Source organism: Pteropus vampyrus, unplaced genomic scaffold (genome assembly GCF_000151845.1).
Source record: "Pteropus vampyrus isolate Shadow unplaced genomic scaffold, Pvam_2.0 Scaffold79, whole genome shotgun sequence".
In the NCBI taxonomy this organism is placed as follows: Eukaryota; Metazoa; Chordata; class Mammalia; order Chiroptera; family Pteropodidae; genus Pteropus; species Pteropus vampyrus.
Genome location: NW_011888860.1, coordinates 1,313,171 through 1,338,899, shown reverse-complemented (window position 1 = coordinate 1,338,899; position 25,729 = coordinate 1,313,171). Strand labels below are relative to the sequence as shown.

General features: G+C 41.9%; 1 protein-coding gene and 1 pseudogene across 21 annotated transcripts in view; both read left to right on the top strand.

The window, feature by feature from the left end:
* APBB2 (amyloid beta precursor protein binding family B member 2) overlaps window positions 1–25,729 on the top strand; it is a 338,648-nt gene that overhangs the window by 302,848 nt on the left and 10,071 nt on the right. For 11 of the 21 annotated variants that reach the window (XM_023532208.1, XM_023532198.1, XM_023532211.1 and 8 more), the window contains 4 exons: window positions 11,451–11,456; window positions 20,668–20,782; window positions 23,943–24,030; window positions 24,704–24,787. In XM_023532208.1, coding sequence (XP_023387976.1) covers window positions 11,451–11,456; window positions 20,668–20,782; window positions 23,943–24,030; window positions 24,704–24,787 — 293 coding nt within the window. The remainder of the gene's footprint in view (window positions 1–11,450; window positions 11,457–20,667; window positions 20,783–23,942; window positions 24,031–24,703; window positions 24,788–25,729) is intronic. The other 10 variants (XM_023532202.1, XM_011362773.2, XM_023532212.1 and 7 more) reach the window with 3 other exon arrangements.
* On the top strand, window positions 1,172–1,290 carry LOC111741542 (annotated as a pseudogene).

Below are 25,729 nucleotides of genomic sequence, written 5' to 3'. Positions count from 1 at the left end.
AAAACCCCTGATTTACTCTATTTTTCGTGGGTTTGGGGGAGAGTACTGGTGACACATAATTTCTTACTATTCTGAGTTTTCAATCTACAAATCTCTAGGGTCACATGAAAACATACTAAATAGCAGTGTAACTTGTTCTTTTCTAAGTGCCTGTTTTTAAACAAAAAATGTAACATTTTTGAGAAATTCTTAGACCTTTGGATTTCACTAGTCCTAACATACTACCTGGCATAGGATACTCTCCACAAATAATTGAATTGTCGAATGGGCAGATGAATGAAGGTAGATGAAAATATTTTTAAATTTAGGGTTTAACTATGACCATCACATGTACTTGAAATTTATAGATTAATTTGCTTTTCGGCACATATGGAACAGCTATGTGTCAGACATCTTGTGAGGTACATGAGATACAAGGTTCAAAGAGGCAGGAGATAAGCCAGAAAAACAATTTAGAAGCACAATGATACAGATTTGGATACATGCCATGAAGACAATCAACAACACAATGCAACAGAAAGTAGCTGAGTAGATACCGGGGCCACCAAGAGGGAGCCCATCCTAAGAGGTGACATTTGAACTGAGCTTGGAAGTTGAAAAGGAGCTGGGCATGTGGAAGCAAGTAGGAAGGTCTGAAGAAGAGGAGTTCTCAGCATGTTCAGTGATCTGAAAGGAGGTCATCGAAGCTGAAACCAAGAGCGAGGAGGCCAGTGGGATGCACTGAGGTGGAAGAGGTAGTTGGGAATAAGATCCTACAGGGCTTTTTGACTATGGTTGAAAGTTTAGCTATTGTTAATGCCATGAGAAGCCTTTGAAGGGTGGTATCAATTTCATTTAATGAAATGATTTATTTCATTAAAAAGATCTCAGTGAATGCTGTTAAGGGGAATGAATGTCAGGAGCAGAGGTGGCAGCTGGGGACCAGTTAGCATTTCCTGGTCTAGGAAAGATCAAAGTAGTGGTAGAGGAGATGAAGAGAAGCAGGTTGTAGAGAGTGAACTGGCAGGACTTGGTGTAGAATCTGCAGGAAAAAGAATCTAGGACCATACCCGGAATTGTAGATTTATTATTTCTGCTAGAAATATGTATTAATTGAAATAATGACTGTATAAGGATAATTAAGCAATGAAGCAACTCATTTTCAATTTATGTTATATCAAGACCTCAACTTGTCTACAGCCATGCTACCCTGAACAAGCCCGATCCCGTCTGATCTCAGAAGCTAAGCAGGGTCGGGCCTGGTTAGTACTTGGATGAGAGACCACCTAGGAAGACCAGGTGCTGTTAAGCGTTAAAAAAAAAATAAAAATAAGGGATTGTAAACTGACAAGGTCCTTACAACCTGTGAGGTCAACCAAGGGTTGACTTGCCAAAAAAAAAATAAGACCTCAACTTAATTTTGTTTTATTCTCCAGTGTGGATGAGCAAATGCTATTCATTTTGCCATTTTTCTGACATTTTCACCCTTCGGTGCCCTGACTATCCTTCTCAACTGATTATCACACCTGTGAGCATTTTCTGTGTTCTGTCATAAAACTAAAGGGTCAAATAAGAAAGAAGACAGGTTTAGGCTTTAATCTTTATGGAATTATGGATTCCACCTTTTCTCCTGGTTTTATAAAAAACCATTGACAATTGCATTTGAAGTTACATATTTATGAAACATCCTACATGATTCCAACAACTGATATTCTGTCATAAATAAAACTTGTTCCATATATATTTTAAATAAGAAAGAATAAAATTCCTAGTAACTTTGCAGAAATTCACTGAGCATTTTGTGAGCTAGAAAAGCCATTTTGTTGTATCTATAAAGTAAAGAAATGAAATATTTGGTTTCTGATAGGATTTGTTGCACCCTCCTTCTATCTTAAGATTTGTGTACTTGAAAGCTTACACTATCTTTGTCAGGGAACTTTCTTGTTGAAACTAACTTTGGTTTGGTCTTGCAAAAAAATATTGACACAGAAAATATTCCTTCTGCAGTCAGAATTTTAGGCAGATGAGAAGGGGCAGAAGTGACAGGCTGCCAGCCCTTTTGATCTGGAAACCTGGACTGGTTACCATAGAACATGTAAACTCTTCTAGGGATGAATAAATTATGACAGTTTAAATAATTATGATAGAGGAAAAGCAGCTGCAGAGAGCACAGTTGACAATTGGGGCTGATTTGGCCTGATTCTGTCAAGTCAAAGCATGCATCTGTTTTCCAGGTTACATGAAAGTGCTGTTTTCAAGGAGTCGTGTGTGTGTGTGTGTGTTTTTCCCGGCCTTCTTTAAACGTTCTTAAAAGGGTCATAGTCTGCTAGTGACCTTCTTGAATGAAACAACTAGGGCAGAGCTCCACATTGATTCTGGTTCTCATGTTGGACATTCATGTAAGATCTCAGTTGAGCAGGTGCTTTGGTTCTAAAGAAGCTACAAATTAGAAGAATTCTTGTTCTTGCCTCTATCTGGACCTGGAATTTGTCACCTGTGACAAAGATTATTCCACCATCTCAGCCAGTCACACTAGACATAGTGCACACTTGTTTTAATGCTCTGCTATTACCACCTTGAAATTCTTAATAATTTTTTCACACGGAGCCTTGCATTTTCATTTTGAACTGGGCTTCACAAATTATTTCATGGCCCTAATCTTGGTGTTTGTCCACATTGTATATTGCACCCCTAAGCAGGGTTCTGCATTTTCTTTAAAAGCCCAGATATTAAATATTCGCGACTTTGTGGGCCATATGGCCTCTGTTCACTACTCAGCTCTGTCATTGTAGTCATTGTGCATAGGAGCAGCCGTGGACATTGGTAAGTGGATGAGTGTAGTTATGTTCCAGTGACACCTTATTTATAAAAAACAGTCCCGGGGCAGATGGTTTGTGATTGGGGGCCATAATTTGCAACCCCTGATTTAAAGAACCTGAATGGAACACAGTGATAACTGAAATAAGGACCTTGTCCTTTGAGAATAAGAAAGCTCTGTCACCTCAGGCCAGCTTTGTGGTATTCTGAAAACCACGCTCTAAAGAGAATTCCTGGAAGATTGGGCTGTTCTATGGCAAACCATTGTTTGAACATCCCAAGCCCACACTTGAGCTTCTTCAAAATGGTATGTTTATTTGTTAAATATGAACAAGCATGGACAATATGGACCATAAAATGAAAATAAATTCAGACAGTAAAAATAGGATGCTACTATGATGGAATTGTGAGGCTTTTTAAAAAAGATTTCTTATCATATTTGATGGAAAAAAAAGATTTGGAAACAAGGAGACTAGCTGCATGTAAAAAGTAACCTTTCTGAATAGGAAAAATGTATAGTCTTTCACCTTGTATCAAGAAGTTAATTCCTACTAATGTCAAGCGGTACCTCTGGGAGCACGGGGGTGTTCTGTGCTGCCTTAGAGTACAGCTCTTCCTACTTCTCTGCCTCAGCCTGTGTGGAAATGCATTGTCTGGGGACTTTTCCCTAAATGATACACAAAGATTTTCCTTTTTAAGACTACAATTATAAAGAAAATTATCTGAGGAGTTGGTAAATCTTGATAGAAATCCGTATTCAAGGGAAATGTATATATTGATTTCTTCAGGAGTAGGAGACTTGTTTTTCATTTAGACTGATGTTCTAAAGGAGGAATCTAGTAGGGGCTCCGGAAACAATATTGTTTTTGCAGGAGATGATCATAGTATAGATTTGCTTTGCTTTCAGAGTCACAAGAGATTAATAATCTTCACAGAACTTGCCTCCTACCCATTGAGATGAAAAATATGTCTTATTAACATTGTTTTAGATGACACGAAAACAAAAAATGAGCTAAAGCCATTTTTTAAAATGCTGTCTCTGATAAATAGTAGCAGGAGAAAAAGAAATCCAACCAACTCCTTATTCTGGGATTCGTTCCCTCAGGTTCTTACCAGCATGATCAGGAATAAGGTGGAAAGTCCTTTGTCTACTCTTTTGAGCTATTTATTCAATCATTCAAAAATATTTTTGATTACCTACTATGTGCCAGGCAGTAGTGAGTGAACAAGGCAAACTTTACTCTTTCATGGGGGAGAAGGAAGGAGGACAATAAACAAATAAGCAAGGTAGTTTTAGATGGCTGCAAATGTTGTCAGTGACTGAATGGTCCAGATGGTTCTTTTGGGAGTGGTGGTGATAAGGAGGGGTCCTCCATGGGAGACCTGGGGGAATAAGCAATCCACGCAGCAAGAAGAGGGAGCAAAGGCCCCAAGGTGAAAACAGGCCTGTGTGTGCTGGAGAACTGAAGGATCTGAGTGTGGCTGAAGCCCATCAGGTGTGAGAAAGGCAGGAAGTGAGTTCAGAGAGATAGATGGGGAGTTCAGGGGAAGGGGGTTCATAAGCAGGAAGCAACAGGATAAGAGGTCACTGTGGAAAGGGTGAAATCCTCAGCCTTTGCCTTGGAAAATTACTTAGATCGAACACGGCACTTAATTTTTGTCACCAGATCCAGCAGTGGTGGAACCAGAAATCTAATAGGGACAGAGACAGGAGCAGAGAGCTGAAGCCACCTCTCTGTATCTAGGGGTGAGGTCGTGAGGAGCCCATTAATTGAGAGGGAGACAGTCCTAAGTGCCAGGTGCCCCAAAAACACAGCACAAAGAAGAGACAGGTCAAGCAGACTGTGCTCCATTTGTGGATCCACCATTTATTAGCTTTGGGGGTTTTGAACATGTTAACTTAAAGGTTCCCTGAACCTTAGATTCCTCATTTGAAAAATGAGAGCCATGAAATGGTTCCCCTGCTGGGTTACGGTGTGGCTTGGCCATAACGTGCACCAAGAGCAGAACCTAGGTGAAGAAGCAGATTCAGTAATGGGAGCCGCTGCTATTATTTTATTATTGGCAATCAGTCATCCTAGTGTTGTCATCTGTTTTTGCTTAAGTATTGTGAGTTTACAGAATATTAGGAATACTTGTATCTATATGGAAGTTTCCAAAATTCAAACAAAGGCCAAATATCTTTTCTTTTTCTGTGAGTTACACTAGTATTCCTTTTATCTGCACAAAGAAATGGGATTGGATATATAGTTATATCTTAAATTCTCTTGAAAATTTAGAATCTGATATAAGCATGTGCCTTGTCCACAGGAGGCCCTCCACATGGCCAGGCGCATAGAGTTGAAGAGAATTCACTCACAGGCTCACCGTTGTTTTAACCGCGAGTCTTGTCTGTACTTTGCCAGTGGTTTGTGCCCTCATGGCACTTCTCACATGGAACACTTTCCCAGTGTAGAGAGCTGTCACCTTCCCTCCTTTGTATCAAAGTCTTTAAACTTTCACTCATTCTTGTGCCTTGTCAGATAGGAGCCTTCTGGCTATCAAGTATTTTTTGTTTTGTTTTACCATCTCACCTTTCAGGAAGGAATGGAGCCCACGGTTTCACAATTCAGGTATAACTTACATAATTTTAGCCTCTGATCATACTCTAAACATTACACTGTGAAATCATAACATGGCATGAGTTATTTCTCATTTGAGAACTAAATATAAGTTGTGAGTGAATTCTCTTTTCACTTAAATATTCAGAGAAGCAAGGTTGTTGGTTTTTGTTAACTGTAATACAAAACAGATGAGGGCAGACACTCGTTAATTTGTGCGCTCTCAGAAAATGGAGTTTTAAAAAATACTCATTTCCTGGTTGCTCTCAAATATCCTTGTCTCCCTCATTAGTAAGCTGAGTGGTAACTATTGTGGCTTCTCTCCAATGGCATGAGAAAGTCCTTTGTTTAGAAGAGTGTGTCTTGAATTTCAATAACCTTATATCACTTTAGATACTCAGCTCCACTCTTATCTCTGTTGGAACTCCAACTCCCCTTACAGATTTACAGGCTGTTGTGTGGTGCTGGGGACAGGAGCAGGGAGGTGAGAAGAGAACTTGCTTTACAAAGTGAGGCACACTTGGTCAGAGATGGTTGTTTCCGTTGCCATTTGGTCCTGGGAAGGACAGAACCTTTCCCTGAGCTGATTTTTTTTTTTTTTAATTCATCAGACACCAGATGGTGAATTTACATAAAATCAGAATTCAGTTCAGATCAGAGGACTTTACCTGCAGGGTGTGGATGCTAAAGGGGTCTGCTAATGAGTTTCAAGAATTACTGAACCTTTGCCCCCAGCCTCCTAAGATTGTGCATAAACTTGTGGATCTGTGCACGTTTCTTTCTGGAGTGTTTTCATCCGATTCCAAAAGATCGCATGATCTAAAACAGGTTAGGAACTTCCCTCTTGGCAGACATCCACCTCCATTTGGGTACCACACAGCAACAGGCATATCAGGTCCACACTGCACGCTGTCATGCTGTGAAGACTTACATGAATTAACAAGCATAACAATCACAGTGCTCTTAGGAAGTAAGTTACCACTGTTATCCCCATTTACAGATGAAGAAACTGAAAAACAAAGAGGCTAAGGGCCTCGACCAAGGGCAAACAGCTAATAAATGTCAAGGACAAAAAGCAAAAACACTTGAAGCTGAGGGGGCGGGGTGGGAAACTGTCAGAGGAGTTGGCATGAGAGTTTTCACAAAAGTTTTATAGTTTTTACTTCTTTGCATGTGGAGAATGATAGCTTTTGCTGGTGCTCAAAAGACCCCAGTGCTGAAATACAAGCATTTAAAAAGTAGCACAAAGCAGTGCAAAAATGGAGCGAGAAGCACACTGCCAAGTCTGCTCTTCTTGCTGTTTGTGAAAAGTTGACGGCAGTATGGTTGTATATTGCATAAGAAGTAGATGGCTGTGCTGGGAATTAGGAGAAGTGTCCTCTTCCAAAAAGCTGAAACAGACGTTGTCATTCTGGTGTGCTATTTATTTTGAGAAGTGTCCTTTTTATTTGGATGCCCAGTTACACATGCCAGGTAGTTCTGTTATTCCAGGCTTATTCTAATGAAAGCAATGCCAATTACTCCCACATTCATTTTCCCAAGACACAGATCACCGATTAGGCAGCCTTGGGTATGCGGCTGGTGTGGAGTTAATTCTGGGGTTTAATTCTTCCCATTGGCATCTTGTACTATGAGAAGGGAGTAAGCTTGTGCCCAACTCTAAATTTAGCCTTCTCCACTCTCAGAATAGTGTGTCTCAGGCAGAAGCACAGCTTTGGGCTGATGTTTTTTCCCTGGCAAATTTATAAGGTGTCAAATTGGTGTAGCGGCTGCCACTGTGACTCTTTTGCATTTTTTAAATGACATTTCAAAGATCACTCTAAAGTCCCTATTTTCACTTTGACACTTAAATCAAGCATGTCTATTAACCCCAAAAGAATTAACCTTGCTAAAAGTTTGTAATGTCATTTTTCCAAGTTCTGCCTTCAGGGAAAACCACGGTGGCTACGTATTGATGTTATTTCCTTAGGCGAATCACTAGTAATGGGTCTGATTTAAAATATCCAAGGCTCCAATAATAATTATACACAAAAGAAAAATATTGTATTCTCAAGACTCTAGATTTAAGGTTATTGGGCAATGTTTTTGCCATACACTATGCATAAGCTTTTCATTAAGAATAAAAAACTAAAGGAGGCAAGAATATACAATAGGGTAAAGACAGTCTCTAAAATAAATGGTGCTGGGAAAATTGGACAGATATATGCAAAAAAAAAAAAATGGAACTGGATCATCTTCTTACACCATATACAAGAATAGACTCAAAATGGATTAAAGACTTACATGTAAGACCCCAAACCATAAAACTTCTAAAAGAAAACATAGGCAGTAATCTCTCTGATATTGCTACTAGTAATTTATTTTCGGACATATCTCCTCAGGCAAGGGAAACAAAAGAAAAAATAAATATATGGGACTACATCAAACTGAAACTTTTTGCACAGCAAAAGAAACCATCAATGAATCGAAAAGACAACCAACTGAATGGGAGAAGATATTCACTTATGATACATCTGATAAGGGGTTAATATCCAAAATATATAAAGAACTCATATTACTCAACAACAACAAAAAAAACAATCCAATTAAAAAGTGAGTAGAAGACCTGAACAGATATTTCTCCAAAAAGGAAATACAGATGGCTAATAGACATATGAAAAGATGCTCAAGGTCACTAACCATCAGAGAAATGCAAATTAAAACCACAATGAGATATCAGCTCACACTTGTCAGAATGGCTATCATTAATAAATCAAAGAAAAACAAGTGTTGGCGAGGATGTGAAGAAAAGGAAACCCTCATACACTGTTGGTGGGATTGCAGATTGGTACAGTCGCTATGGAAAACAGTCTGGAGGTTTCTCAAAAAATTAAAAATGGATATACCTTTTGACTCAGCAATTGCACTTCTGGGTATTTATTCAAAGAAAACCAAAACAATAATTCGTAAGGATCTGTGCACCCCAGTATTCATGGCAGCACAATTTACAATAGCCAAGATATGGAAGCAACCTAAATGCCCTTCAACAGACAATTGGATAAAGAAGTTATGGGTCATATATACAATGGAATATTACTCTACCATTAAAAAAATGAAATCCTACCATTTGCAATGACATAGATGGAACTAGAGGTTATTATGCTGTGTGAAATAAATCAGAGAAAGATAAATACCATATTTCATTTATATGCAGAATCTAAAGAACAAAAGAACAAACTAACCAAAAATAGATTCACAAATATAAAGGATAATCTGGTGATGGCCAGAGGGGAGGGGCGTTAGGGGTCTGGGAGAATGGAGTGAAGGGTTAAAGAAGTACAAATTCGAGGTTGATAGATGGTCATGGGGATGGGGAGCACGGCATAGGGAGTGCAGTTAGCATTAATATGGCTAGGTGGCAAGCCAGAAGAGAGAACGAGCAATTAGGGGGATCGTTTTATAAACTATACAAATGTCTAACCAATGTACTGTATACTTGAAATTAATAATAAAATAAAATTTAAAGCAAAAGAATAAAAACTAAAAACATTTGGTATATATCAAAAGTGGTTCAAAGAATTACCACCTACCGATCTTTTTAGTAGGAGGCGAAGCTCCTAACAAATCCTTTTCTGATAGAAATCTGAGTACTAGGCGATTCCTAGACCATCTAATCTGAGATGAGAAACTCCACACTCGGAAGAGATTAAGTGACTTGCCTAATGTTTACTCAGCATTAGACTGGATTCCAGGTTTTTAGATCCTTTGTTGATTATCTGAATTGCCTCTAAAGACTAACTTTGATAGTGGGGCTGAGGCAGTACACAAGGACGTGAGCAGGAGGTGACTGCCCCTCGTTCTGTGGTCACGTGCCCAGCAAATCCAAGGAGAGGGCCACAAATCCTTCTCCAGCTGACCTCCCTTCCATGGGAGATATTTCGTCCCAAATGTTGCCTGCCCAGCACGACTCAGCTGAGACATGAAACCATCAAGTGACTCAGTGGTACTAACTATAATGATGCAGTTTATTGTGTTTTGTTTCGTGTCAGGTACTCTCTTACACATGTAATTCTTCTCATGATTGCCCTGAGCCAGCTGTCCTTACCCCTTTTTCACTGATGCAGAAGCAGGTTCCAGAAGGGACACCATCTAACCTGGCACATAGAGGAAGCCCAGGAAAAAGAGAAGATAAGTAACGCCCGAAGGAACACAACTACCAGCAGAATTTGAACACAGTTCTGTCTACTCAGCCTAAAGGGCCTCTCGGGAATTTTCATCCACTTTCTCCCCTTCAAAAGTTCACAGGCCAAGGAAAGAGAAAGAGGCTCCTCATTCATCTAAAATCCCAGATTCTTTACCAAACCCTTTGCTCCTTTCTTAAACAGCTGTGCGTAGTAACGTGGGTTATTTGTGAGACAAACCATAAGATGGTTCTGCAAGGCTATGAAGAAGTGTTGCATACCCATCATATGTGCATCCTAAGAAGGCTAGAATTAGAGAGTACTGCAGACTCACCATCAAACTCTGACTTCGCCATGTACTAGCTGTGTGACCTTCAAGTTCCTCAACCTCTCTGAATTTGTCTCTTCTATCAGTGGGAACAGTAATATTTACCTTGTCAAGTTGCTGTTAGGGCAACGCAGAGCCAGAGCTCAATAAGGCATAGTTGTTGGGAATGTGACTATAGTAGTCACACATATTCTAGTGCTGTTACCTGGTCCTTGGCGTATGCTCATCACAGTGGTTTCCCTGAAATGTGGAGATATTCACTTATTTGTATTAGAAAAGTCGCATGTGCTTATTGTGTAATATTCAAACAAATAGACTAAATAAAATCCTCCATAATTCCTCCTCCAGATGACAACTGACAGTCTGGATGTTATGTTCCAGACTTTTTACTATGCATATGCACACTCGAACTTTGCTTTTCAGACAAGACCATGTATCTGCAACTTAGATTGTTTGCCTGTTTGGTTTCCCCCACTTAATAATATGTCATTGTCACTGTTCTATATCAGAATGTACAGCTCTGCCTTCCCATGTAATGACTGTGGTTCACTGGCAGGCGTGCTTGCTATTTCACACTGGGATTTTAGCTCTCATATCTGTAGGGTCCTGCTGGCTGCTCCATGACCCTGGCTGCAGGGCACCTAAAAGAGTGGTTTCTGTGAAAGTTGGCTTTCTTCCTGGCCTCCGTGTTGTCTGGCGCTCCTGCCCCTGCAGTCCAGTTGCTTTACATATAATGCATGCATGTGACCGACTTGAGGGCTCTGCTCTCGCGCCCTTTCAAATTGGCTGTGACGAGACCAGAAGGGGATGGTGACGTGAGCGCTCTGGTTCAGGAGATTAACTGCCTTCATTAGGGTATTCATTAGGGTAACCCTGGTGGCTCAAGAGCAGTCTGGGGGTGGAACTCAGGGTGTTCGGCCCCAAGCCCCAAATCGCTGTCGGCTTCTCTCCACATGCTGCTCCTCTTTGCCCTGGCACATGTCTGTTTCCTCACCCTTTTGAGTGCTCATTTCCTGGCCCTCCCACTACCCACCTCTGCCCTTGACCTTCTGCTCTGCCTTTGCTCCCTCCTGTTCTGTTGCCCTCTCATGATGCATTTCAGGAAATTAAGTTACCTAAATTATAATGTAGCCCTGTTAATAGAATGTCAGGAGTGCTAGTAAAATGGGTAAGGCTGTTTCCATGTCATTGTTTCCATATGTTTTTTTATTGGGAACAGGTGGAGCTGGAAAATGAAGATAAGTGCTCTGCCAGTGTTTACTGCAGACAGTTTCCTGTATTTGACCGTGATATTTTAAGCTCGATTACCTCCCCTGGCTGATATGTTGCCTCTGAACTCAGCTGGCATCTCTTGACTTCATCGTAAAGTGGCTCAAAATACACACTTCTGTGTAAGAGTTCAGCTAAAATAAGCACTGAAGGGCTATTAATTGCAGCAAAGTTGGGAAATAAAATGGAATGTCAGTGCTCAGAGTTGCTGTTAACACGACTGTTTTATTTACTGGATGCTGTGTGAATACTAACGTGTTGTTTCTGCTCTGTTCCCTCATGCATTCCCGGATTCAGAGAGAGGTAACCAATCAATTTTCACTTCTCCCTCTTCCTTGTGTCTTAAAGTGTCTGGTAAAGCTCTCTTGCTTTCTTCATGCCATATTGCCGTCATCACAGCCATCGTTGTCTTTGAAAGGCAGAACTTTGTTATGTTTAACCCGTTATCATTATCATTCTTATATGTCTCACATTTAAAATAGAATATGGAGTTGCATCTGAGTCCCTAAACCTCTGTTGAGTTCGACCCTGTTTGGGGAAGGTGATAGTCAGTGTGATTAAGTATAACAGGAACTTGGTCACTCTCACTAATGGCTGAAAAAGTCTCATAAGCATGTTAGGGAGTAGACATGATAGTAATATTTAGGTTATGTACCTTGTTGTATAAGGAGACTTTTCATGCTTCTTGAATTAATATCAACAAGACTTACTTACATTATATATTCTCTAGTTTTGTTGGTAAGGTTTTGCTCTAGGCTAATAGCTACAAGGACTGACTCAATTTCAATCTCAATTATTAGTGAAAATATATGGAATTCTTTTCCCTTCCCACATCGAGAAGAAGATAACTATGGAAAGGATATAACTCTAAAACGAAAGGCATTTATACCTCAGATGTGTGTGCTTTGAATGTCAGCCTGCCCATTTGGCTAATTGGGCACTTCATGCTCCACCATTCCATAGCTCTGTCACTTAATAAAAGCCCCATTTTTGATGGAAGAAAGTTTTTAAATTTTCCTCCTTGAAAGAATGGCTGTGGTTACTGCGTGACAGAGAGACACAGGCAGTCGCCTTTTTGCGTCTGCACCAATCTCAGACGAACTCCCGCCTGGCAGGCCAAGCGATCTCTAGCTGGCAGCCATTTTCCTCCCTGAGGATGAGCTGCTGTCTGTGCTCAGTGGTGAGGATGGAAAGGGAGATGGCATAGACTGGTTGGTGAACACTTTCAATCTTCCGGGGGGTATAATTAAGAGTATTTGCAAACTTGACCTCTGGAGGTGGTGGAAGGTTCTGGAGGATGAAGGCTGTGTGTTCAGACATGAGCTCCCTCATCTAAAGAGAGGGCAAGTCCTGTGTAAGCCAGTAGTGAGGATATTTTTAGATGTTTGCTACTTCCTACCTTCAGGTCTCCCCACTGAGTAGCAGTTGCTCTGAATATTAACAGTAAGACTGTATTTTGGAGAGGGCTACAGATTCTGGTCCACGAAAGCCACCTGAATTATTTGCTTGTGGTAGAATTTCAGATCTGCTATTTCCACCGCCTTTGTGGTCTCACGAAGGTGCCTGGTCAAGGATTCCCTGTGGAGAATGTGTGTTTACCCAGGTGATAAGTTCCTGGGATGCACCTTTTAGAGTTTATGAACTGAGCATCTTCTTAAGCTTGTAAGGAAGGGGGAAAAAAGTTGATTTACCAAGCTAAAGCCTGAGCTTTGTGAAAGTAATGACGCCTGCATGTGGTGTATGTGCCACTGGATAAAAGTGAAAAAGCAACGCCGTATGTGAGTATATAACTTTCTAAATTGGCCATCTAGGAAGATAACATCTCTCAGCACCTTCTTCTTCCCTCCTTCCACCCCCAAAACAAGATTTTCAAAGTACAATGAGAAAAAAAAGAGCAGTTAGGCAAAGAAGAGCAGAGCAGGCAGTCTTGAAACAGGACTCCTCCTCCCTCCAGGCCCTGTAGAGGTGAAACAAAGAAAAGAGAAAGCCCTTTATCATAAAGGACTAGAAATGGGATGTTTGCATCAAATCTCTTTGCTGCTGTTTTGTCCTTATTTGCACGTAGGGTGGCACTGCCCTCTGTAGTAGTAACAACTCTGGTGACTTACAGCTTCTACAAAAAGATAACGTGGAAGGAAAGGGCCTTTAAGTACATTTCAGCAAGTCTTTATAATTCACAGACATGCGACTGGTTATGCATCCTTCATGGGTAAGAAGACAGTATTTCAAAGTGGGCTTTTTCTTTGAGTTCTTTACAACATTATAATAATAACTACCATTAATCGAAAGGCTATCACATGTCAGCCTTCACAAATTCCCATTATCAAACATGTGCATTTGACCTGAGCAAATACGGATTCTGTGGAAGAAGGTATCAAATTAAGGAGACGTGATAAGGGACACTAACAGAGGAGATTTGGTGAGAGAGTAAATGGAATGGAGTCTAACAGAAAAGAAGGAGGAGTTGCTGCCAGACAAGTCTGGGCTGTGTAGCTGACGAGATCGCCTGTTGTGGGTTGCTCCAGAAAGCAAAGCTCGATCTCACAAGCAAAAGCTGCAGGTAGGCAAGTTTCAGTTCATTATTTAGAAAAAATATATTTTGGTTTACCAGGAACATTCCAGCAAATGAACAGGTTGATTCATTAAGTAAGGTTTCATGTCACTAGAATATTCTCAGTACCACCTGTCTGGGCTGCAATAGATGAGACTTTGAAATGTTAGCCTAAGTAAGTAGTAAGAGATCTGTAGATTCCTCTTAAAATCTTTACGCAAATCCCATTTACGTAAGGGAGTTCTGGGGGAGCGATTTAGGGAAAGGGTGAGCAGTTCTCTCTTGGCTATTTTTTAATAAAGTCCATTTGAATAAAGAATTGTTCATTTGTTCCATAAAGATGGATTAAACCATCCAAAGGTTGATTAAAACGCTGTTCAAGTGAGAATAGTAAAAGCAACCTTTTTGGGGCGGGGCGCGGGGGTGGGCATTAAGAAATTTGAAGCCGTCATGTGAAGATATCATAGTACCGACATTTTTCCCTGTCAGAACCTGAGGCTGGTCCCCTGGCAGAATAATTAGCCAGGGAGAACAGCAAAAGGAGAGGAACAAAACGAGCCGGAAACACAAGGGCTCAGTAAACAAATAGTAAAAGGTAGTTGATTCCTGGTACTCGCTTCTGGTATGGTTTACAGAAGGGACACAACAAGTGACAGCTGTAAACCTTCCACTTCCTGGTTTATAAAGGAAACTCAGTGATTCCCATGACTTCAAGAAAGCAGTGGGATGAAACTCCATGTGTGGGGAGCAGGGGACCCGACCAGCAAATGCCTCTTTTAGCAAATGGCTCCTGGACTAGTGTTGTAAATGGAGTGAGTTGGAACAAAGGATGAAAATGGTTTCTGCTGGTGAATGTCAGACAGAATGTCTCAGACAGACAGATATCTAGAAGAATTTGTTGGAAAAGACAGGACCTGTAGTTTGACTGGAACTTCAGAGGTCATTTGGGCCAACTCTGTGGTTTTATAGATGAACATGCTGAGGCTCTGGAGGTGCATGACCACTGGAGTACCCGGTCATTTGGAGGTGGCATAGAAGCCCATCTGAGCCCATCTCAGCTCCAAGATAGGATACTCTTGGTGCTGTGGAATCCAGGTAGTTGCAGCCCAAGCGCCACTGGCAGCTCTGAGGAGTGAAGGGGTATGAGGGAGCGCCACTGAGGGCTCCACAGGTGAAGGCACCTAAAATGTCCTACAGCGGACTGTCCTGCACCCTCACACAGTGTCACAGTCACTGGCTCTGTGACACCTGACGGCACCTGGTGCTTTCTGTCAAATTCACATGAGTGGTGCTGGGCCCATATGACAGTTTGATTTGCACAGTCGGTAAGGAATACTCTAACTGTGAAGGTTTATCATAAAGCAATTTCTTGTCCCCCTCAGAATACAGGAAAATCTCTAGAAAATATTAAATTGCTCTTACATGTGAGCAAAGAGTTTATGGTCTTTTAGGATCATAACACTGATTGGAAAAATCATCTATCTGAAAGGCTGAGTCAGGCAATGTATGATCATTGTTGAAGTTGACTGATGGGACATGGGAGTTCACTGACTATCCTTCCTACTTTTGTGAATGTTTGAAAAGTTCCAGAATGAAAGGTTTAAGAAAAAGAAAAAGGAATATGTACTCTGGATTTTTTTCGTTTTTGTTTTGTTTTTTTTTTTTTTTTTTACTTCTGTGCTTCTCAGTCTCCTGAAGCTGGGTCCCGAACTTCATTCTCCAGGGAAAGGGCCCAGGAGGCGAACATCACCACAGACCTTCATGTTGCCGGTCTCCTGCTGTTCAGCCTCTGCAGCTCTGGAGACTTCGCAAACACCCTTCTTTGTTGTCTTTAGGCCTTCCACCTCCCCATACTCTTTCTCCGTCCATTCATTGGGCCCTCAGCCTCAATTAAACCTTTTAATGTGTTTCTTCCTTAGGGTTTAGGCATGGTTTGTCTTTTCTTGTTTTTCACACTCTCATCTGCTCCCCTGACTTCAGAGACTACATGTCCACCTGCTCGAAGGGCCTGGCCACCTGCTGTCCCTCAAGTATCTCCTACTCTGTTGTCCAACCTGAAGCTCATCGGCTTCCTTCACCACGTCCCTCCCCTCTCCCTGCCCTAGTAGGAGGGTGCTTAGTTGTCCTAGCAGGGACTCCAGAGTTATTCTTGATTCTCTCCCTCATCTACACCATCCTGTCAGTACCTCTCTTCCATCTGTCTCCTCTACCCTATTCTCAGGATGCTAACTTAGCCTGCACCTTGTTCATCCACTCTCACCTGGACCATAGCAGTAGCCCGCAGTGTTTCCTTTCTTGACCCACTTCATTCCACCAGAAGGAACTTTAAAACACATGTCAGATGGGGTCATGTGCCATGTTACAAGGCTTGGTTGGCTCTGAATAAGGACTAGACTCCTGTCAGGGCACAAGGCACTCTACAAACAGATTCTAGACTGCTGTACAACTTTCCAGTTGCCACATCATGGCCCCTCACCAAAGGACCAAAGGTATATGCATGGGACGACTGGAAGTTCTCCTAAACACTCTTGCGGGCTTTCTTATCTCGTGCTTTGCTCATGCTCATTTGAACCATCCACTGCCCTTCTTACTCTGGTGAGGTCCTTATTATATTTAAAGATGTAGCTCATATCTCACTGAGGTCAGTTTAATTAGACAATGGGCTTCCTAGGCTGGAACCTTGTCTTGTTTGTGTTTGCATCTCTGGTACCTGGTACATAATAATAGCTCAGAAGGTATTTGTGGAAGTGAATACTTTTTTTTTAAATATAAGTCTTCAATGCTATAGCGTAATTTTTTAAAAGACAGCCATCTGGAAGCTCTGTTAGTTTCCTATCACCACTGTAACAAATTATCACCAACTTTGAGGCTTAAAGAAACACATTTGTTCTCTTAAAATTCTGGAAGGTCAGAAGTCTAAAATGGGTCTTACAGGCTAAAATCATGATGCTAGCAGTGCTGTGTTCCTCTTAGAGATTCCAAGAGAAAGTCGTGGACCCTGCTCCTGTTCTTTCACTCATAAGGAAAGCGTCTTCTTTTGTAATTGTGTTGAGCCCACCCAAATAATCCAGGTTAATAGCCCTATACCAGGATCCTTAATTTAATCACATTTGCAAAGTATCTTGCCATGCCACGTAAGATGACACATACACAGGTTCTTGATATTAGGACATGACCATCTTGGGAGGGTCATTATTCTGTCTACCACAACAGCCTTTTTTGGAAGTCGTGTACTAAAAAGCCAAGCAACAACCAGTTAAGAGGTGTTTGGATTTTATTCTGAATGATAGTGAGATTAGATCAGCCATATACTTCATTGCACATAAAGGAAGTTGTTCGACTTGTCTAAAAAGAGGCCTCCTCACCTCTCACAAATCCCCATGTTTGGGGCTTCAGCTACATTAGGATGACACAGGGTATGTTTCATGTGAATAAAATAGAAGAGACGTGCAAATCTCTTGACCTCCATAGTGAGGAATTGCTTTATCCTGGGAACAAATGAACTCTCCAAAAAGTTAGTTATCGTGTTTATTCACACTCATGGACATTTAGGTTTCTACCTCCCTGATCATTAGCCTGGTGCCTGGGACAGAACAGGAAAAGATGAGGCAGTAAAAAAATTGTCCAAATTTCCCAATCAAACCCCGCAGTTACTGAGCTTTCCCTTTGGGAAGATGTAGGTTCTAAGTGGTTGGTTGCCTTAGGTGTTAATCACTTTCTCCTGAGCCAGAAGAAAATGAAGATTAATGATAATTTTTTTAAAAAATAGGAAAGAACAGAGGGCACAGAGCCACATTTGATTGGAACAATCCACTGCTTATTGATCACAGCTAGTCTCACCCTCCATGCTGGCAACATTGGAAGTGTCTGCCCGTAGGTCAGCCAGCACTCAAGGAGAACACAATGGATCTAGAAGCTTATACCAGTGTCAAAACCAGGAAGGGCCATTGAAAATCATGTTTTTTATGATTTGGTTTTTTTTTTTTTTTTTTGCATATTCCCCTTACTTAGAGATGAGATTAGACTCCATGTCCAAAGTTATATGCCTCAGTGGAATCGAGAATAAGACTAGTATTCGGGTTGCCTGAGTCTTGATTCATTGCCTTCTGGCTGTTCCTTACTGTTACTGAGAGAGGACAGACACAGTTGAGACCTGTATAGTAACTACAGCTCTTGAACAGAATTTAAGTGCTGTAAGCATTTAGACACAAGCAAGGTCCTTAGGGCCAGAGGGCCAGGCAGGCTTCTGGGCCGGAGTATACAGAGTAGATGAAATGATGCAGTCCAGACAGTGCAGGGAGGCCAGTGGTCACAAAGTGAGGGGAGATGCCATGATTAGACATGGAGGCCCACCTTTCTGGAACAGAGGGGAGTGCCCCTTCGTTGGAGGAACAATGCTAGAAAAGTTAATGGGACAGATTTTGGAGCTCCTAAAATCCAGACAAAGGACTTTGCTTGGGTGACCTTAGGGCTTTGAAGAAATTTGACCTCAGAAAAATTGTGGCTGAACATGGAATTTTGAAGGAAAGAAGTTGTGTGTGGTGAGACACTGTATGTGTTACTTTAGGATCCATCTAGAAAAGAAGAGTAGCCAGAAGGAGGGGAGCCAAGAACAGGGCTTCCCTTGAGCATGGACTCCAAAGGTGATGCCTTCTTTCCATCTCTTTTTCAAGTAATATGTTGCTTTGTTGGTAGTTGAGACTAGGATAGAAAGGCCTCAGAAACACAGCATGGAAGAAGACTGTGTTTATCCTTCAAAGTCTGGCCCACCTCCTCTCTCAGACTCACCCTCTAGCCCAGTGTCCTAGGACCCTTTCATGCCTCTGACCAAGGGCCAGCTCTCCTGACAGGAATTCAGTATGTGCGCTGCAGGCCCCATGCTGACGAGAGGAAGGAGCACTCAGTATATGTTACGGCAGGGCCTGGATTGGGTACCAGGAATGAATGAGGAGCAAATCATCTTCACAGAGCTTCAAGGAGTTGTACGGAAGACAGACTTATAAACAGACACTTATGGTACCCAGTGGTAAATGCAGTGTACGAGAAACCATGCAGCACCAGGAATGGTGCTTATCCAGCTTCAGCTGTGTCCTAAACCATGGCAAGAGCATGGAAATAGCATGAGCAAAGGCAGGGAGGCAAGAACCTGCTTAGAATGTCTGAATGGTGGTAGGGCCAATGAGGAAAGGGTGGGTTCAGGATATTTTCAGGAAGTAATATAGGCTGAACTTGGGAGTTGGGTACACATGGTGAGGAGTCAGGATGGTTCAAACATGAAGGATACCGACTGAGATGGGACATGAGGAAGAAGGAGAAGGTTGTAGACAGCAAGACACTGAGCAAGATATAGACAGGCTAAGGTCAAAGGGCCTGTGGGGCAGCCAGGTAAAGATGCCCCTGACTTGGGGCCAGGGCTTAGGGCCACCCTGCTAAAGGACTGCCTGGGGCACAGCGGGGTGGTGGAGTAGCGGGGAGGCTCTTCCAGCTGGGCCTTCGTGATGGCCGATGGCCTTCAGTGCATTGATCCCTGTGCCTTTCCAAGGAGGCCAAGGGTATTTGGGGGAAAGCGTCAAACATAACCTGTGAAAAGACTGCCAGTTCTTACATTAAAAGAAATAATTAAAAATGAATTAACCTGTAGTCTACAGACAATATCCTGGCTTAGCAACATGTGGAATAAAATCGTTGTGATCTATTACGAAATGGATACATCTGGGCATTTATTTTTTATAATCACTTTGATCTTTAAACCACTCTCCTCCAGTAATAACAGTGAGAAATTTGGCATGGTTCTTTCGAAGCCAGATAATGTCACAGTCAGTATCCTTTTCATCAGTAAAACAGATAGTAAAGCCAGTTCCAGCTGCATGCTCACTGTGGTGTCTGAGCTAATCCTGCCCTTGCCCGGAGCTCTGGAGTACGAGAAGTGCTTAACAGGATCACGTGCTAGTGGCGGAGTTTCAGCCTGTGGTGTCTCTTTGTGTTCCAGCTCACCCTGTGATTGCCTGTCAACTTCCTTCAGCAGCTGTGGGCCTGATCCCTTCTCTGTGCTCATGTTTACACATCAGAGTCTGTCGGTTTGTTTCTGCTACACCACCGTCTTTGTCGCAATAGTATTTATACTGAGTCATATTCTTTTCAAGCCTGTTTTCTGTTTAAAATCTTAATATTTATAATCATAATGTTTGTCGTTTCTCTAGAAAGATTTCTTTAAAACTCAGTGTTCATTAAGGTTAGAGATTCCAAGAGTACAGAAGACCAGGATTGGGGAACACTGATGGGCATACCTCATTTTATTGCACTTTACTATATGGTGCTTTGCACATTTTACATTTTTACAAATTGTCAAGTCTGTAGGCACCATTTTTCCAACAGGCTCAGATGATGGTTAGCATTTTCTATCAATAAAGGTTTTAATTAATGTATGTATATATTTTTAGACATAATGCAATTGCACACTTAATAGACTACTGTATGGTGTAAACCTAATTTTATATGCACTGGGAAACCAAATATTTTATGTGACTCACTTCATTACAGTGGTCTGGAACCAAACCAGCAGTATCTCCAAGGTACACCTGAAACATCAGTGGAGGTAAAAATGGCAAAACCGAAGCTGTCCTAGTTCAGACACATCATGAGAAGGCAGGATTCTTTGTAAAAGTCAATAATTCTGGGACAAATAGAAGACAGCAAGAAAAGTGGAAGACCAAATAAGAGATGGTTTGATTCCATAAAGGAAGCCTTAGGCATGAGTCTACAGGAGCTGAGTGGGCCGCTGAGGACAGGACATTGTAGGCATCACTCATTCTCAGAGTCGCTAGGATTCAGAGCCAGCTCAACGCCACTTAACACATATGCCTTCAGTTATTTTACTCAAATGACTTCCTAATATCCATAAAACTGTTTCTGGGTATTGATAGTTTCCTTTTTCTAATGTCCTGATAATTTTTGTTTGCACAGAGATTTTGCTTATGTAGCAAGAGACAAAGACACAAGAATTTTGAAATGTCATGTATTTCGATGTGACACACCAGCGAAAGCCATCGCCACGAGTCTCCACGAAATCTGTTCCAAGGTAAGGTGGGTTAGGGCACAGTGGTTTATCCCTCTCTTTTCTCACTGCTTGAGCAAAGAAAGGGGTGTGAAAGGGCAGAAGAGGGGACACACTGACCTGTAAATTGAGGCCTGGAGAAGCAGGCAAACTGCTTGTTCAGCCAGGATTGGGAGAACGCTCGCACTGTGTGTCGAGCATCACTCTAAATGGTGCTCCACCTACAAAATGAGTAGAGCTTTAGTCCCACCCACAGTGGGAGTATAACAGGTGGACAGAACAGCGGCAGGTGCAGTGGCAGAGATGTGTACATGGAGCCCAGCTAGAAAACAGGGCAAAGGAGTCAGGGCAGATTTCCCAGGAAATAGACGACCTGATCTGAAAGAGTAAACACAGAGGGGAGAGTACTGAGAAACCATTTGGGGCATCTGTGAAAATGTAGGTGGCTCGGGGTTCCCAGGAACATACACTGACTTCATGAGGACAAACAGCAGCTCATGGAAACTGCCAGCTGTGAGGCAAGGCTGTGGTCACTGTCTCACACTGGTAAGGGCCCTACTTCCTTAACCAGAGTCACAGAGCTTCAGAACGAAAACAGTTGGACACCACCGGTCCAACCCTATTTCCTCACTCCCTCTAGCATCCTAATACAAGCATCTGTACCCTCTGCCCAGCACATCCATGGATATCCACTGACTTCTGTTGACTTCCATTGGTGGGGTCTTGCACTTTTCAGGAGACTCTTCTATTTTTGAGTGGTTCTGGCTATTACAGAGTTCTTTCTGGTGTTGACCAGAAATCTTCCTCTCTGAAACCTCTATTCATTTACTTGAGATCTGTGATCTATAGCAACAGAGAAACATTCCTCTAGTTTGTCTCTTTGCTGGGCTACCCTTTGTTGTTTGAAGATATTTAAGGCTGTGCATTGTGCCTGGCACATTTAGAGGTGCTGGACAAGTATCTCGTCAAGTCTTTCTGCTCCTGACTGCCTCCCTTCTACGGAATCCCCACCCCTGCCTCTTCAGCCACTTTCAGGACATGTGCTTACCAGGCTCCTAACCATCTTCCTCTGGGCATAATCTGGTTAGTTTCCCCAAATGAATGCAGCATTCCCAAAGTGGGCTGGCAGAGAACAGACCGCCTTGTTTTACGACCTCCAAAGATTCAACACTGTGGTGATTGTTGTTCTTAGCAACCACATCACAGACTGGCTTGTGTTCAAATAGCAGGTGGCCAAACAGCCAGAACTTACTTATCACACTTATTTATCAAATCTAAAAACAGGACTTTGCCATCACCTCTGTTGAACATCACCTTTCTGGTTTTGTGCTGATGTTATGACCCAGGCTCACAATTCCTCCTGAGCTGGCAAAGCCCAAGTCATGGCCACAGCCATCACTATGGTCCAGGCCAGTATCTGAGCAGCAGAAGTGAAGAAGGTACAAGCCACAGTTCTTACAGAAGGGGTAGGGCAAGGAGCTATCCCTAGCCCCAAAAGAAATAGCCCACCAGCCTGCTGCTCTAACCCGTGGGACCGGGGGATACAGTATGGGTGCTGGCGTAGGGATCACCACACGTATCCCACCCGTACTCACATGCTTGATAAGACTGAGACGTGACTATACCTTTTGCAGGATTGCAGCACACTCCCCGGGTTTTATTTTCTTCATCCCTTCATGCGACAAATACAGTTGAACACCATTTATGTGCCTGGCACTGTTCGTTCTAGGGAGACAGCAGAGACCAAAACAGGAAAAAAAAGTCCTTGCCCACATGGAGCCTTTATTCTAGTATAAAGCCCTCAGGTCATCGCATGGCACAGTAAATGCTCAATAAATATTGCCCACTGTCCCAGACACAGATCTGGAGATGGGCAGAATGGAGCTTTGGGGAGGAAATGACTTTCGTTCCACCTGGTGTAGAAAGCTGGGGTTGGGAATGAAGATATGAATTGCTTTGGGGGGTCATTGAAGGATGGGCTTTCAGTCCCTAAACTTAAGGAGACATTATTGTTTCTAACAATAGAGACAGTTTGGAAGGCAGCTGACAGATCTGGACAGTTCGAGAATAACAATAGCAGCAAATATCTCTTGGGTGCTTATATGTAATCCTCAGAATTGACATAACATTGTAGTGAACATAAATATTATCATCTCATGTATAGTGAAGGAAATGAGACACAAGGGATCACCCAGCTAGTTAGTGGCGGAGGTGGGATTTAAACCCATGTACAGTAAGAAGTCCTTCCCTATCTGCAGTTTCACTTACCACGGTTTCAGTTACCATGGTTAATCGCAGTTCAAAAATATTAAATGGAAAGTTCCAGAAATGAACAGTTCAGGTTTTAAATTGTATGCCATTCTGAGTAGCATAGTGAAATCTCATGTCATCCTGCTACATCCCACCTGAGATGTGAGTCATCCTTTTGTCCAGTATATCCATGCTGTATAAGCTGCCCACCCACTAGTCACTGAGTAGCCCTCTGGGTTTATCAGATCCACTGCCATGGTATCACGGTGCTTGTGTTCAGGTAACCCTTATTTTACTTAATAATGGCCTCAAAGCCATTCACAACTTTTATTACAGTGTAGTGTTATAATTGTTCTATTTTATTATTAGTCATTGTTGTTAATCTATTACTGTGTATAATTTATAAATTAAACTTTATCATAGGTATCAGTGTATAGGAAAAAACATAGTATATATTCAGTTCAGTACTGTCCAAGGTTTCAGATATCCCTTGAGGGTCTTGGAAAATGTCGCCTGAGTATAAGGGGGGACTCCTGTAATCTGTCCTCAGAGCTCTGAAAAGTACCTAAAAGTCATCCTCCAGAGGCAATGGGGGAAGTCCATTGCTCTGTGTTCACCTGACCACAATGGGCCAGCAGGTCCACGCATGACTAGGGATATTCGTTCTGTTTGCTTTAATAGAGATGGGATTCTGGTGACTGGAAGAATAAATTTTAACCAAACTGGATACTGTGCAGGATAGTCATTTTCCTCTTAACCCTGGAGAAAATGAACACAGTTCTCAAAATATGCAGCTAAATGATTCAGGAGTGAGAAGTCAAGCAATAGACTAGTTGGTTTAACTTAGAAGTGAAATGAGCTCAGGCATTTTACTGGCTCGAATAGCTGAAGACAGGAAGTCTGTAACCATAAACTAAAGTGGTCTTTTCTTCAGATTATGGCGGAACGGAAGAATGCCAAAGCCCTGGCCTGCAGTTCCTTACAGGAAAGAACCAATGTGAATCTTGATGTTCCCTTGCAAGGTAGGTCAGCCATCTTCACGATGGCGCTCTCCATCCTAGTCAGGAACCAAAGGGTTTCAGGCGGTTCCCTGGTGCTTTTAATCTTAAAAACCACACTCAACAAACACGTGCTGAGCATGCAGTGGGTGCCCTCCCCTGGCATAAAGTTAATTTTGTGTCAATAGGATCAAGCATGAAGGGCCAAGATGAGTTTTGTTGTTGTTGGACAAGATTAAAGAATATTATCTTTAGTGGTTTTATAGCTCATGTAGAGCCTAGGGTAAGGACCAGCTTGTTAAAATATATATATATAATTTTTTTTTTTAATATTTTAGTTATTTCCCCTGATTTCACCCTTTGTGATTAAATTTCCTCTGAGCAGAAACCACACCTAACAAATAGGACACCAAAAGCAGCTGTTACTAGGCACACACATCAAAGAGACTATAACAGCTTTAACACATAGATTCTAGTTCCTGCTTTCAAATGTTTTTCTGCCTGGAAATGAAAGTTGAATGGAATTTTGACTGACAGAGCCTCAATGTCTCCGTTCTTATAGAACAATTGCCTCATTTACCTCTAGAAACATGAGACTATTGTGGCAAAGGGAGTGCATTTCAGATGATACAGAGTGATGGCCATTTTTTATGTGTATGTTGGAACCACTGAGACATGTTCCTTTTGTTCCCTGTAGTAGATTTTCCAACACCAAAGACTGAGCTGGTGCAGAAGTTCCACGTGCAGTACTTGGGCATGCTACCTGTAGACAAACCAGTTGGTATGTGAAACATTTATGTCTTTGCACTTTGCAAGTGTTCGGGAGCTCATGGGAGGTGTTCATCCTCCTGGAAGGATAGCTCTACTGTTTTACCCCCTTTCCTTGTCTTGAATTAGGCCACTGCTCTAGCATGTGTTAACAAGATGGACACGTATTTCTTATTTATCCAGCATTCCAGAGACGTTTGATCCAGGGCTATAAAGGGCTCTGCTGTTCTCAGATGGGGCTTCCATCTCTGGGAAAAAAACTAAAAGCACCTGCTTTAGTTTTTGTCAACTGGTGGACTGGTAGGAAGGGCTGAGGGAGCCCTCATGCTTTCCTTTAAGGTGTGACCCAGAAAACAGTCTGGCAGTTCCTCAAAAGGTTAAACATAGAGTTACCATTTGATCCAGCAATTCTGCTCCTAGGCACTCAAGTGAAATGAAAACGTGTTAACACAAAAATTTATACATGAATGGTCACAGCAACATCATTCATAATAGTCAAAAAATGGAATCAACCCAAATGTCCAACTGATGAATGGATAAATAAAATGTGATACTGCCATACAAAGGAATTTCATTTGGCAATAAAAAAGAATGAAGTAATGACACAGGCTACAACATTGATGAACCTTGACAAGATTATGCTAAAAGAAAGAAGCCAGTCACAGAGAACCACATATTCTATGATTCCATTTGTGTGAAATATCCAGAATAGGCAGATCTCTAGAGATAGAAATTAAGTAAATGATTGCCTAAGGATAAGGGGCTGGGAGGAAGTGGTATATCCTCAAAGATAGAGCAGTTTTGGTGGGGGAGTGATAAAAAGTTTCTAAAATTGATTGTTGTGATGGTTGCACAACTTAATGAATTTAAAACCATTGAATTATATACTTCATTTTTATTTTTTATTTTTTTATTTTTTCAGGCGAGGCAACCCTTGTTTGACCTCACAGATTGC